General features: G+C 34.5%; 1 protein-coding gene and 1 non-coding gene across 18 annotated transcripts in view; both read left to right on the top strand.

Moving 5' to 3' along the window:
* The window catches only part of Huwe1 (HECT, UBA and WWE domain containing E3 ubiquitin protein ligase 1), a 140468-nt gene that overhangs the window by 69063 nt on the left and 58757 nt on the right, over positions 1 to 12648 (top strand). For 16 of the 17 annotated variants that reach the window (XM_057759848.1, XM_057759846.1, XM_057759849.1 and 13 more), the window contains 6 exons: positions 534 to 745; positions 5263 to 5320; positions 6195 to 6371; positions 9056 to 9301; positions 10920 to 11053; positions 11461 to 11555. In XM_057759848.1, coding sequence (XP_057615831.1) covers positions 534 to 745; positions 5263 to 5320; positions 6195 to 6371; positions 9056 to 9301; positions 10920 to 11053; positions 11461 to 11555 — 922 coding nt within the window. The remainder of the gene's footprint in view (positions 1 to 533; positions 746 to 5262; positions 5321 to 6194; positions 6372 to 9055; positions 9302 to 10919; positions 11054 to 11460; positions 11556 to 12648) is intronic. The other variant, XM_057759854.1, reaches the window with a different exon arrangement.
* Positions 9687 to 9822, top strand: LOC130868712 (U8 small nucleolar RNA). The gene has a single exon (XR_009056537.1). It is a non-coding gene; the product is annotated as a U8 small nucleolar RNA (small nucleolar RNA).

The following is a 12648-nucleotide window of genomic DNA, read 5'->3' as shown; positions in this document are numbered from 1 at the left end:
TAATTTCTAAACCTTGGTTTTGGGCTGCCATGTTGTAAAACCAAATGGTTAAAATAATTACTTTAAATCTTAACAAGAAGGAAGTTTATGTTAATTCTAGGCTTTTCATATTAAGACTCATTTTCTGAGTTAACACAGTTCCATTGTTTAGTGTCGACTTCTTTATATTGCTTTCTTATGAGATTAACAAGTACACAGAGGCTTAACTTCTATCTGTATGAGACTATTTCCCTTACTAGCCAGTTTTTCTTGGCTTTCCCCCTCCCTCTTTTGCTTGTCAGGCCAGTAGGAGTTACTGGTGCTTGGTAAATGAGGACAAGGATGCAATCTTGAAAGATTTTAACTTTTTACACAATGTTCTCTTGTTTGTAAAAAATGGAGTTAATGACTACATTTCAGCAGTGGTGTATTGGTAATATAATATATACATTTTACATGGGAATATTACATATATTGTACATAGGAAATCCTCACAAAATGTTAGATATTCCTTCATTACATATAAATATAATCTTTTTCCCTCTGACTTTTAGTTACTTGAAGAAATCTGTAATCTTGGAAGAGATCCAAAATATATTTGTCAGAAGCCATCCATCCAGAAAGCAGATGGTACTGCTAGTGCCCCTCCCCCAAGGTCTAATCATGCTGCTGAAGAAGCTTCTAGTGAAGATGAGGAGGAAGAGGAAGTTCAGGCCATGCAGAGCTTTAATTCTACTCAGCAGAATGAAACTGAGCCTAATCAGCAGTAAGTGTTTATAAGGCAGATTCTCCGCCCTTATGGTGTTACTTAATTCTTAGTATCACTTTAAAAATTTATTCTTCACTTGTGGCCAGAGGGATGGAACTCCAGCCCTTGTTCAAACAAAGCAACTAACTGTATTGCTACTTACCCACCACCTCCAATGTCACTTCAGTCTACGATAATTGAAAATTAGCATAAGATCATTTTAAGGGTCTTTCTGACTTTTTATTCCTTTCTTCCTCTGTACTGTTATTTCTGTGAAGTAATATCATTGGTTGCCTAAAATATTTTTCTTAAAATTTTAGTTTATTAAATCAGTTCAGTATGCCAAGTTGGTCATCTTTCCCCATTGTTGCTTGTTTCAAGCACACGTGAAACAGTTTTTTTGTCAGAAGCAGAAGTGCTGTTTCTAGATAGTAGTAGTTATACATTCATGCATATAATAAATGTTCCTTTTATCTGTAAATACTTTTGAGAAATGCATGAATGTTTAGCTGTGGCTCTGAATACTTTTGATCTGGTACTAAACTGAGGCATTGTAGTTAGGAAAATAGTCTGGTAGAGTATATTATTAAACCAGGGTCAACAGAAGTAAATACCTTTTGGGACTCTAGACCAAACAACCGTGTGCTTGTTGGTGTCAATAGTATTACCTAATCTTCTGTCTGAGAAAGCAAACCTACCTATCGTCTTTCTACTTTAAAACCATGTTTCTAAAAGGGAGAGTGTCTGAAAGAAGGCAAGTCTTTTCTTCTCAAGCGAATATAAGCTTCAGTGTTTCCAGCCAACCTATCATGATTGCCAGTAACCCTGCAAAATTGAGTTGCTTTTTTTGTCTATAAATGAGAAAAGACTTGTTGAATGCAGAAAGTGGTTATTTGTGATTTTTACGTCAATCTGTATGTTTCTATTTATATATAACTTCTTTACCTGAATGTTTTAGATTTTAGACCTAATATGTTCAGAAATCAAGCCACTGTTAGAGTAAATTAACATTTACTCAACAGCACTCATTTCTTAATGCTGTATTCCTTACTTGAGATAAATATCTATCACTGTCCATATTTGTTACTGTATTCCAAAACATCTTCTAATTGGGAATGGAAGCTATGGTCTTCCAATAATTATATCTGCTAATTGTATTTTCTGTAGTAATGCATAAATTCCTATATAATTCAGCAATGCTCCCTATCTCTGCTATCAAAGGCTTTATATTAACTGTGTGTTTGATCTGTCACTTCCCCAGTTCAAGCATTCTTAAGTGTACCTACAGACTTATATTTCCTTACCTCTCTCTCCAACACAATACCATAATCCACATGCAATTTTCACATATATATATATGTATATAAAATTTCTGTAGGGCTGGAGAGATGGCTCAGAGGTTAAGAGCACTGACTGCTCTTCCAGAGGTCCTGAGTTCAATTCCCAGCAACCACATGGTGGCTCACAACCATCTGTAATGAGATCTGATGCCCTCTTCTGGGCTGCAGGCAGAATATAGGCAGAACACTGTATACATAATAAATAATAAATCTTAAAAAAAAATTCTGTATAGTAAGCTGCACAGTTTTAGAATTGTCATTTATGTTTTTCCATCCCAAATGAAGGCAAAACTGATCATATTCTTATATCTTATAAATAGAATGAAAGTACAAATGTGTGTTTAATTCTTGTATTTGACATTTCTCAATTGTATTTTGATGTTTCATCATTATCATTTCTCAATAGTTACTGCTTTTCTTTTCTCAGTGATAGTCTGATGTATAATTGCGATTACATTTATTTAGTTTTCTTGTTGATGAACTTATTAAGTTTTTTGTTTACTTGGTTTTCTTTTTTGTTGTTTTATGCTAAGCTAGTGCCCTTTTTTGCCTTTTTAAGACATGGGTTAAAAAAATCTGGAATAAGAAAGCTTAGGTACTACAGTCTACATTCAGAAACTAGAGTCTTGTTATGCGTGTATGTATAGCCTGGAACTCATCATACACTGTCTTCATAAACTCAGTCTTCCTTTTTCAGCCACCTATATACTAAGGCTTATGAGTATGTATTGGTATGTTTAGCCACTACAAATAATTTTTAGTTTTTATGTGGTCTTGTATTTTCCTTTCTAAATTGTTTATATCAGAAAATCTGGTATTTCTGGGGATGAATTTACTTATCATTAAGTAACGGGTCTTTGTAGTTGGTGCCAGTAATTCACTTTGTACTTGATTTCTTTCAGCATACCGTGCTTACCTCCTACACCTGAGTGTTAGTTAGAAATTGATGAAGGTTTGTGGAAAGGAACTGGCATCTTTCCGAAAAGCTTTATTAGGAGATGGAATACTAGAGAGAAAAGCCAGGCGTTTAGATCCAAAGAGATTTAGGAGAGATAGCTACTGTGTGTAGCATGATGGGTGTTGAAGGGTAAGTGGTTAGAAACAAAATAAACACTGAGCCTTCCAGTCACTCCAAAGGGGATTTCTGATTCTTTCAGATTTTCAGAGGATGCTGGGACATCTTACCACATGACTTAGTTAGTTAGTAATAGAGATTATAGTTTAAAGTTGCCTTGGTTCAGGACTGCAGGAAGAAGGAGGGACTGGACTTTGTTTTGCAACCAAGGAGTATATTCTCTAATAATCTGAGCAAGTGCATGTCAGTTCTTCATTCTAAATGATGCCTGGAATGTGGGGTATGGCTCGATGTTTTCCAGAGTGTTGTACCAGTCGTTTGTTAAAGTGTAGGTCCATAACACAGCACTGAGGAACATTAAAATTATAAGTTTATTTGGTCCTTGCAACTCAGTAACAATTGTTTGTTTTTAGAGATAGTGAGTGTAGAGAGCTTTTGTTAACCTGAAATGTGACCCACTGAGCCAGCCTTTTTAAAGTCAGAGGTAGGTTTTTCATGAACTAAGAAAATCTGACTTTGGCTGAAGAAAATTTGACAGTGGTAATAAATTGATTCATTTACTAAGATGACACAGATTTTTTTTATCCAGAGATGTACTGTTTCAAATAAAGTCAAATTTAGGGTGGCATTTCTTGAGACCAGCTTGTAGGTAGATTTTGGTTGGAGGTAACTGATCATTTTTAGCATTCTTAAATGACTAAAAGATAGAAGAAAAATCAAAAATATATAGTTGAATTAGTTTGTTCCTGGAGTTCTGCTAACTCCTAAGAATAATACTTTTGGTTTGCTTTTTATGTTCTTTTTTCCATCTTCAATCTAGCAATGAAGGGGCCACCTGGGTTCCATTTCAAGTAGACTCTGTACTATCACATTTGGAATCCACAGAGGCAAAAATCTCATGAATTGGAGTGATATCTGGACTTCTTAGTTAGAGAGGTGGTTGGATCTTTAGGTTATCTCCATGGAGATGAGGCTGAGCAGGAAAGATAAACGGTCAGGTAATAGAATACTGCTGTTATCCTAAGGGGGAAGGAACATTATGGTTAAGGAAAGATTGGGGGGGGGGGTGTCTTTTTTTTCCTGAAATCTTTTCAATACTGACTTAAAGATTATTTAAAAAAAAAAAAACAAAGTTTTTTCCCATTTGGCTAGAAAAATGGCTCACTTGATCACAACAAGTGATCAAAGTTTTTTTTTTTCCCCAAATGTCTTGGCACTGCATTCCAAATGTGAAATTATAGACTTAGACAATACATCTTTAAATTGCCTTTTGCAAAAAAACTGATGGGGTAAACCACTACATATAGTATACTGACATGAATAGAAAATATATGTTAAAAATAAAATCTAGAAGAAAACTTAAGTAGGAACTAGAGTATTTTGGAAACGAGTCCTTGGAACAGATCTGAAAAAGAGGTGTCAGAAAAGTTTGTATAATTGTTGTTCATGAACTTTCATCCTACAAGTAACAAATCGATGGGAAAGGAGGCCTTGGGAATTGACTTCAGCTTTCACTATGATAAAATTTCTCAGTCGTTCTATCTATCTATCTATCTATCTATCTATCTATCTATCTATCTATCTATCTATCTATCTATCTATCTAATCTATTTATTTTGCTTTTTCGAGACAGGGTTTCTCTGTGGTTTTGGAGCCTGTCCTGGAACTAGCTCTTGTAGACCAGGCTGGTTTCAAACTCACAGAGATCCGCCTGCCTCTGCCTCCCAAGTGCGGGATTAAAGGCGTGCGCCACCACCGCCCAGCAGTCTTAAATATTTTTAAGCAAAACTAAATGCTCTAATCTAACAAAATTATGTTCCTATATTTTATGTTTGCTTCTTTGCCTGGTTCTTCCTAGTAAGCAAATGATTCGACTTTTAATTGAATTTATTTTAAATATTTTTATTTTGTTGAATTCATATAGTAGTTTGATTAGATAGGATATTTATACTCAACTCCATCTTTATTATTGATTTCAGGTTTTTTGCTTTTTTTTTTGTCTTAAGTGGTTTAAAGTCTAGTATGGCTTGAACTAGTTTCACCCTCTTACCGGTCCTCACTTTGTTATATTTCACTGGTATTGTGAATTTCTGTGTAACTGACTCCTTTTTTTCTTACAGGGTTGTTGGTACGGAAGAACGTATTCCTATCCCTCTTATGGATTACATCCTTAATGTGGTAAGATTCATTGTAGAAAAAAATTAAAGACGTTTGCTTTTCATAATATGTCAGGTTGTCAGAGCACAGTAATTTTAATGTTTATTTTCCCTGGGACCTTTAAAGTACAGAGAGTAAGATCTGAAAACCTTAAAATACTTCGTTCTTGATCCCTTTGCAACAATTAGCCAGTACTCCGGCCTTTTTATAGTCTGTTTTCTGTTCACTGCTATTTGTTGTACATACGAATTTTAACGAGATTTGATGTGTTAGGCCCATATTATATCTTAGTTTGTCCTTCATGCTTTTTTTTTCCTATTTTACTTCTCTTTAAAAAGAAAAACCTGCATGTGCCTTTTAATTTCCCATCTCATAAGAAAATGAGAAGAATTCTAATTTTCCCAGATTTGAAAATTCCCCTTACCATTTATTCTTTACTGTTAAGCACTTCCAAGACTTCCACAGATAGTTTCTCTTGTGCCTACATGTTTTTGCTGCTTTCTACTTTATATCTCCTTAAATTTTTTTGTACTTCAATAGCACAATTCCTGGAGTTCATATTTTATCTATATTATGTGTGACATGAGACAATTAAGACATTGGACCCGTTTATACCACTAATTCAGAGTGTTGCTCTGAGCAAGCCATTTAGCTTTTCTTTGCCTTCAAATTATTTGACTCCTGGTGTGGTTGAAAAGGGTGGATTGGGAAATTGTATTTCCTTATTTTCTGGATGATTTGTGTATGTACCATTTATCCCTTTTTGCTTGAAGTTATGTCATTACAGAAAGTACTGATTTCTTGACTATAAGACTGCCCTGATGTCAAATTGACTTTTTATTTCAGAACAGTGTTAGCGTCTAACTTGTAAAAAAAAAACCTTTTCATTACCTAGATGAAATTTGTGGAATCTATTCTGAGCAACAATACAACAGATGACCACTGCCAAGAATTTGTGAATCAGAAAGGACTCTTACCTTTGGTTACCATTTTGGGTCTTCCCAATCTGCCCATTGACTTTCCCACATCTGCTGCCTGTCAGGCTGTTGCAGGTGTCTGCAAATCCATATTGGTAAGACACATCTCGCCAAGTATTTCCTCTTAGAAATGAGTTTTGTAATACATCTGTGATTGTATTTTTAGTGTTCTCCCTTACCCATAGTTGAAAATTGATAAATTTGTGTCTGTTCTGCTTAATATATTTCATACTATTTCTCATAGAGAAATTATTTTTCTTTGTTTTTTGCATTTGCTGTGTAGTCACGTCCTTTGAGTTTATATGAGTGTAAAGTGTATTTCAAAGAAAGCTTTCTAGCCTTCATGCTTTGTTATGGTAGCATTTTTGGTTTTAGTGTGCTCTATTCATTTTGCAATGTATTTTCCTTTTTCCCAAGCTTTATTAGTCATGAATTGATCTGTAATTTATTGCTTAAATCCCCCCCCCAAGCTCCTTTAATTCCAAAACACCTTTGATTTCAAAAACACCTTTGATCTCTCCTGTTGCCTTAACCTTGGCAATTATTTTACTTTCTCTAAATTGTAGGTATTGTATATTATTTGAGATTGTTATGGTGACATCAGGGTTTATCAGGTTTGTTGATTTTTTTTTTTACCAGTTTTCTTTTTAAAGCTAAATGATTGTCCATTTCCCCTTACTGGGCATTTAGGTTGTTTCCATTTTTGCCCCTGATGAATACTATTGTAACTCCAGTGTATAAATAGCTCTTAAAGATTTGCAATTTGAATCTTTTAGATATGTACTTGAAGGGAAATAGCTCAATAGTGATAATCATTTTTTTGTGTCTGTGTGAAATCTTCAAACTACTTTTCTAAGAAGCAATTTCCATTCCTGCTAGCTACATGTAAGGATTGTAATTTCACTATCTCCATACCAGATCTTTCTGGTTTTTTTTTTTTTTTAAACAATAGCCATTCCAGAGTATATAAAGTAGTGTTTCGTTTTCATTTTGACTTGCATTCCAAGTAATTGGTGATATTGAGCATCTCTTCCTTTGTGTACTTGAGTTATTGTCTACGTGTGCATCTTGCTAAATGTATATTCGTGTTCTTTATTTTTAATTGAATTAAGGTGTTTTACTATTGATTGTTGAATATCTCTGTATATATTGGATATCACTCTCTTTTCAGATACATGACTCGAAAATATCCTCATTCTCTGGGTTGTCTTTTTACTTGGTTGATAATACCGTGATATACAAAAGGTTTTGATGCCATTCAAGGCCATTTTACCTTTTGTGATGGTTGCCGTCATTGTTTTCTGTGTATTGGTGGTGTTTATCCAAGAAATTGTTGCCAAGAAATTTAGACAGTTTTCCTTCTATGCTTTACTAGGAATTGTATTATTTTAGTCCTTAGGTCTTGATACATTTCGAGTATTTAGAGATTCAGAAAGTTCAACTTCATGTTTTTGTGTATGCATACCACGTTTCCCCCAATATCATTTAACGAGAAGACTGTCATTATATTAAATCATCTCCTATCACTCTTTTCAAATACCCCTTAAGTATAAAATGTGAAATTTCTTTCCTGAGCTTTATTCTTTTCCATTGGTTGTTATTGGCCAGTACCACAATTTTGATTACTATTAAGTTTGTAATAGGGTTGGAAAACAGGAAGTGTGAGAACTCCAAATTGAGTTGTGTTCCTGTACCCCGAGACTATTTTAGCTTTTTGGGGTTCCTTGAAAAGTTGTATGTGAATTAAGAGAGTAATTTTATACTGCCTTCCACCCAACAAAAGAAAGATTGGAATTTTGATACTAATTGCAATAAAGCTCCTCTGTCAGCTGTTTTGTGCCCTGATAAATAATTTCTAGAAACTGCAATTTAATGTTTTATTTTGTTTCACTTTTTGCAGGTGTAAAGTGCTTTCATAAGAGAACAAGGGGAAAGGACTGATCTAACTACCCCACCTCTAAGATGCTCTGTGAGGAGGGATAGATTTATTTCAAGCCATAGGAAGGCAAATAATTTCTAGCTTTGCATAACAAGTGGTAATCTTTAATTGCCAAATTTTTCTTCCCTAACTTGAAAAGAAATGTATTATTTGGGTTGTCTATTAAAATAATTTGCCTTCCTGATGCCAAGCTCATAGTCACCGCTCTTGTTTTGGAAAGAAGAGACAGCATTATAGCTGTGAAATTACTTCTTTATCTGAAAATATAGTTCATTTGTTAATAGTTTGACTAGTCAATAGCTTTTATCATACTTGCTTTCTCCTTTATTTCCCTCTGTACCATTTGTACTACTAGAATGGTTACGACTGTTTATGTAACATTGAATGAGGTGAAGGTTGAGGTTCACATGACACCTCAGTCTCCTTACTCAACAATGTTTACTTGCATTTTATTAAAATATTAACTTCTTAGAAATGGAAATAAAAACATTGTTATATGACTCATTTTCTAGATTTGGAACTTTGCCTAACATTGCTCCTTTCTAAGCAGAATTTGAAACTAACCTCTCATACAACAGTACAGCAGACAGTCCTATTTGACATTCATATGCTTTAAGTATGATTGGCTCAAGTCTAAATATAGTTTATTACACAAAGATAGTGAAATATATTATTCCTGGCTTCATATTTTGGTACTGCCATTTATAAAGTGAGAGACATGACTGACTGAAATTTGGGAGAGTTCAAGTACTAGTCATTTCCACTGTGAATATTAAAGTCATGGTTTCCATACATATATATGTGATTCATTATATTTTATCACATTCATTATTGTTTCAGACCCTGTCACATGAACCCAAAGTTCTTCAAGAAGGTCTCCTTCAGTTGGACTCAATCCTTTCCTCCTTGGAACCTTTACACCGGCCCATTGAATCCCCTGGGGGATCAGTGTTACTTCGAGAATTGGCATGTGCAGGCAATGTTGCTGATGCTACCCTCTCAGCTCAGGCTACACCTCTGTTGCATGCTCTCACTGCTGCCCATGCCTATATCATGATGTTTGTTCACACTTGCAGAGTTGGACAGGTAAAAGTAAAGTTTTCTGCTTTCAACTTAAAGCCAATGAAATGCCAAGGGTCTTCATAGACCTGCCAGATTATTGTGCCTAGAACAAATCTACCTGGAGTAGTAGCTGAAAGAACAGCCTGATTTAGCATTGAGATTTTTTTTTTTTTTGACAATTTTATGTGTTTGGTGTTATAGGTTCACGCTTATGTAATTTCACTGTCTTAGGTTTTATTTTGTTTTGGTTTTGGTTTGGTTTGGTTTTGGTTTGATTTTGTTTTATTTTGTTTTTCGAGACAGGGTTTCATTGTGGCTTTGGAACGTGTCCTGGTACTGGAGGGCTTATTCTTCTTAGCAGTTGTGTGACCAAATAATTGGTCATATTAATGGGACTTTTAAGAAGTAATCGTCAGGAGGTTAATCCTTACCTGTTCCTCCTTTTGGAGGGCCGATAGAAAATGATGAGTGGAGCTTGCATGACTTGCTGAATAGCATTTCCGTGTAGCCAGGACTTGGCAACATCCTGGTTGCTCCTATCAAAAAAAAAAAAGTAATCGTCATTGTTTTCTTCTGTAACATAAAGGGTTGAATTTATGTTTTGGCAGGCAAACATTAATTTTGGTGTCTGTTACATCTTACCACTCACTTTTAATACCAAATATTAAACTCATTTCTTTATATTGGTTTAATTTTTGGTTACTATTGTGTGTGCTTGATGTCAGGATGGGTTGTGAGCATGCCACAGTCCATGTGGGGAGGCCAGAGAACAACTTTATGAAGTCAGTTTTCGGCTTTCACCTTTATTTATGTTCTAAACAATAAGCTTGAGTTTATGAGCTTGCATGTTTTTGTCTTTGCCATTCCTAAAGCCTTTCTTACTAAGTAATCTGTGTATAAGTATATGTAGACATGACAATAGGATGACAAAAGATATTTTATTACAAAGCATTTAAATGGTTAGGAGACAACAACAAGAAGAAAATGTGTCAAATGCTATGGCTGCAATCTCTGGTCTTTCCTGTTCCATAAAATGGCTGATGGTGGGAAGATGACTAAGTTCCATAATGCTTGCAATATAAATCTGAGGACCTGAGTTTTAGTCCCCAGAAAATGCATAAAAATGTCAGTCCAGCTGGCACATGCTAGAAAAGCACTGTAAAGACAGAGACAGGTCAATTCCTGAGTCTCCTCGTGAACTACCAAACAAGGTCAAATGCACAAACTCCAGGTCAAGAGAGACCCTGGTTGATCCTGGTTGTTTTCTGGGCTCTACAAGCATAAACACGCACACACACAATAAAGGAAAGTAGCCTATCTGTGTATGTCACCATTTAACTACCTTTATTATCTTCAGGAATTTATGACAAAAATAAATAACTTCACAGCAACACCATTATTTTCTGCTTATGGACAAGAATGCGTTCTCTACCAGCTCATTGTATATATAATATAGCCCAGATTTTCCTTGATCTCATTGTCATTTCCTGCCTCCAAAAATTCTGGGTTTATAGGCATCTCATATTACCAAACAGAAAAATAGCATCTTACATTTTTCTAAAATAGGTGAAAATTGATTTTTTTAAAAAACCGTTATTGTTTGGAGACCGTGTCAAATGTGAATGCTGCTTTTTGGTTGCAGAGTGAAATTCGTTCAATCTCCGTAAACCAGTGGGGTTCTCAGTTGGGTTTGAGTGTTCTGAGCAAGCTAAGCCAGTTGTACTGTTCTCTGGTGTGGGAAAGCACTGTCCTTCTCTCTCTGTGTACTCCAAACAGGTAAGAAAATAATCTTTTCTTGTAATATCTTGCTTAGCTTTTCTAACAGATAAAGTTAAGAAAGCTTGCAAGGTTCCTTTGAAAAGTATGGGAGACTTTAATAAAAAAGTTTCAGTGCTTCTATGTCCTTTCAACTTTCTAGCATTAGGAATTAATTAACTGACAAATTATAGCAGCTTATGCGTGATTGATTTGATTTTTCAGAGATGGTTGTATCAGCATGATACAAATCTTACGTATTCCTACTTCCGGAATTGATGCTGTTTTTATTGTGTTTAGGATAACTTAACTTCTCTAAGAACTATTGTTGAGCTAGTCAGAGCCCTATATAGAATATAAGTAAACTATAAGAGTGCTTTTGTTTGACTTGGTTTTTGTTTGTTGGTTTACTTTTTCCCTTGTTGTAGCCTACCATCAGGATGTGAATTTGGCCAGGCGGACATGCAGAAACTGGTTCCAAAGGATGAGAAGGCAGGTACGACCCAGGGCGGAAAAAGATCAGGTAACTCTAAGAAACTAAAATCTTAGTCACTACCTCTCCTAAGTTCTGTCCCTGTGACTTCATAGGCTTACTGTGAAACTTAGTTAGCTCTTTGTCATCCTTAGTCCTTAGTTTTCATCATTTGGCTGATTTTTAATTATTAAATTTAGATTTTTTTTTGGTCATTTCTCCTATAAAAACATAATACATTAAACATAACAATAGAACACATTTCTACACCAAATAACATACACCGTGTCAGAAGTATCTGCCTGATATTTTCCCTGGGGCTATTTAAGAGTGCCTTAAATGGGAAAAAAATCTATTTATTGATCTTTCTTACTTAAGTACCAAGAGCTGACTATTCCCTCCTTAGTTTCTAATGTACTATTTTGGAAAATGAAAGTTTTTCATTTTGATTTTATGTAAATATAAGATTGAGTCCTAAAGATTATTCTACCAAAGTACATGATGATATTTTAAATTTTTGTATGAATTCTCAATTTTTTAGTACAAATTCTCTAAAAACTGGTGGAGAAAGCAATTATTTCTCAATTTTATGAACAGCAATTGTGATCATACTGGATTAAATGATTTGTCAATTGAAAACTTCCACCTATTTTTACCTTTTAATATGGATACTCAGTTGAAATTAGATACACGACTCATATCTTTCAGACAGTACTGCTTTAAAAATTATCCTTTTTGTCATTTTTTTGTGCTTTAATTACAGTTAGAGTTCCAAAATAGTGTAATCAGAAATCAATCACACACCATTCTCTGACCTTTGTAGCAAACATGAAAGTGATAAAAAAAATTATTCAGAGATTTTTTTTTAAACGTGAGTTCTACCTCAAATAAATAAAAACTAAAAACTAATGGAGACAGTTCTATTTATAAAAATCTATTATGTCCTTTAAAATGCATGAAAATACTGAAAGGGAAAGCTAAGGAACTGAAATTAAAGAAAGCAGTTATATCTTCTTAATAAATAAGAATTTAAATAGCCTCTGGTTTTTCTGGGGAGTGAATAAGACTCGAGGAGTATGTATATACATGCTTCTGAGGTTAATTTTAGGGAAAATGTGTATCTCAAATTTTAGTCTGTTTCTAG

The sequence above is a fragment of the Chionomys nivalis genome, chromosome X (assembly GCF_950005125.1).
Source record: "Chionomys nivalis chromosome X, mChiNiv1.1, whole genome shotgun sequence".
Lineage (NCBI taxonomy): Eukaryota > Metazoa > Chordata > Mammalia > Rodentia > Cricetidae > Chionomys > Chionomys nivalis.
The sequence above is the reverse complement of the archived record's forward strand: the minus strand, read 5'-3'. Positions and strand labels throughout refer to the sequence as shown.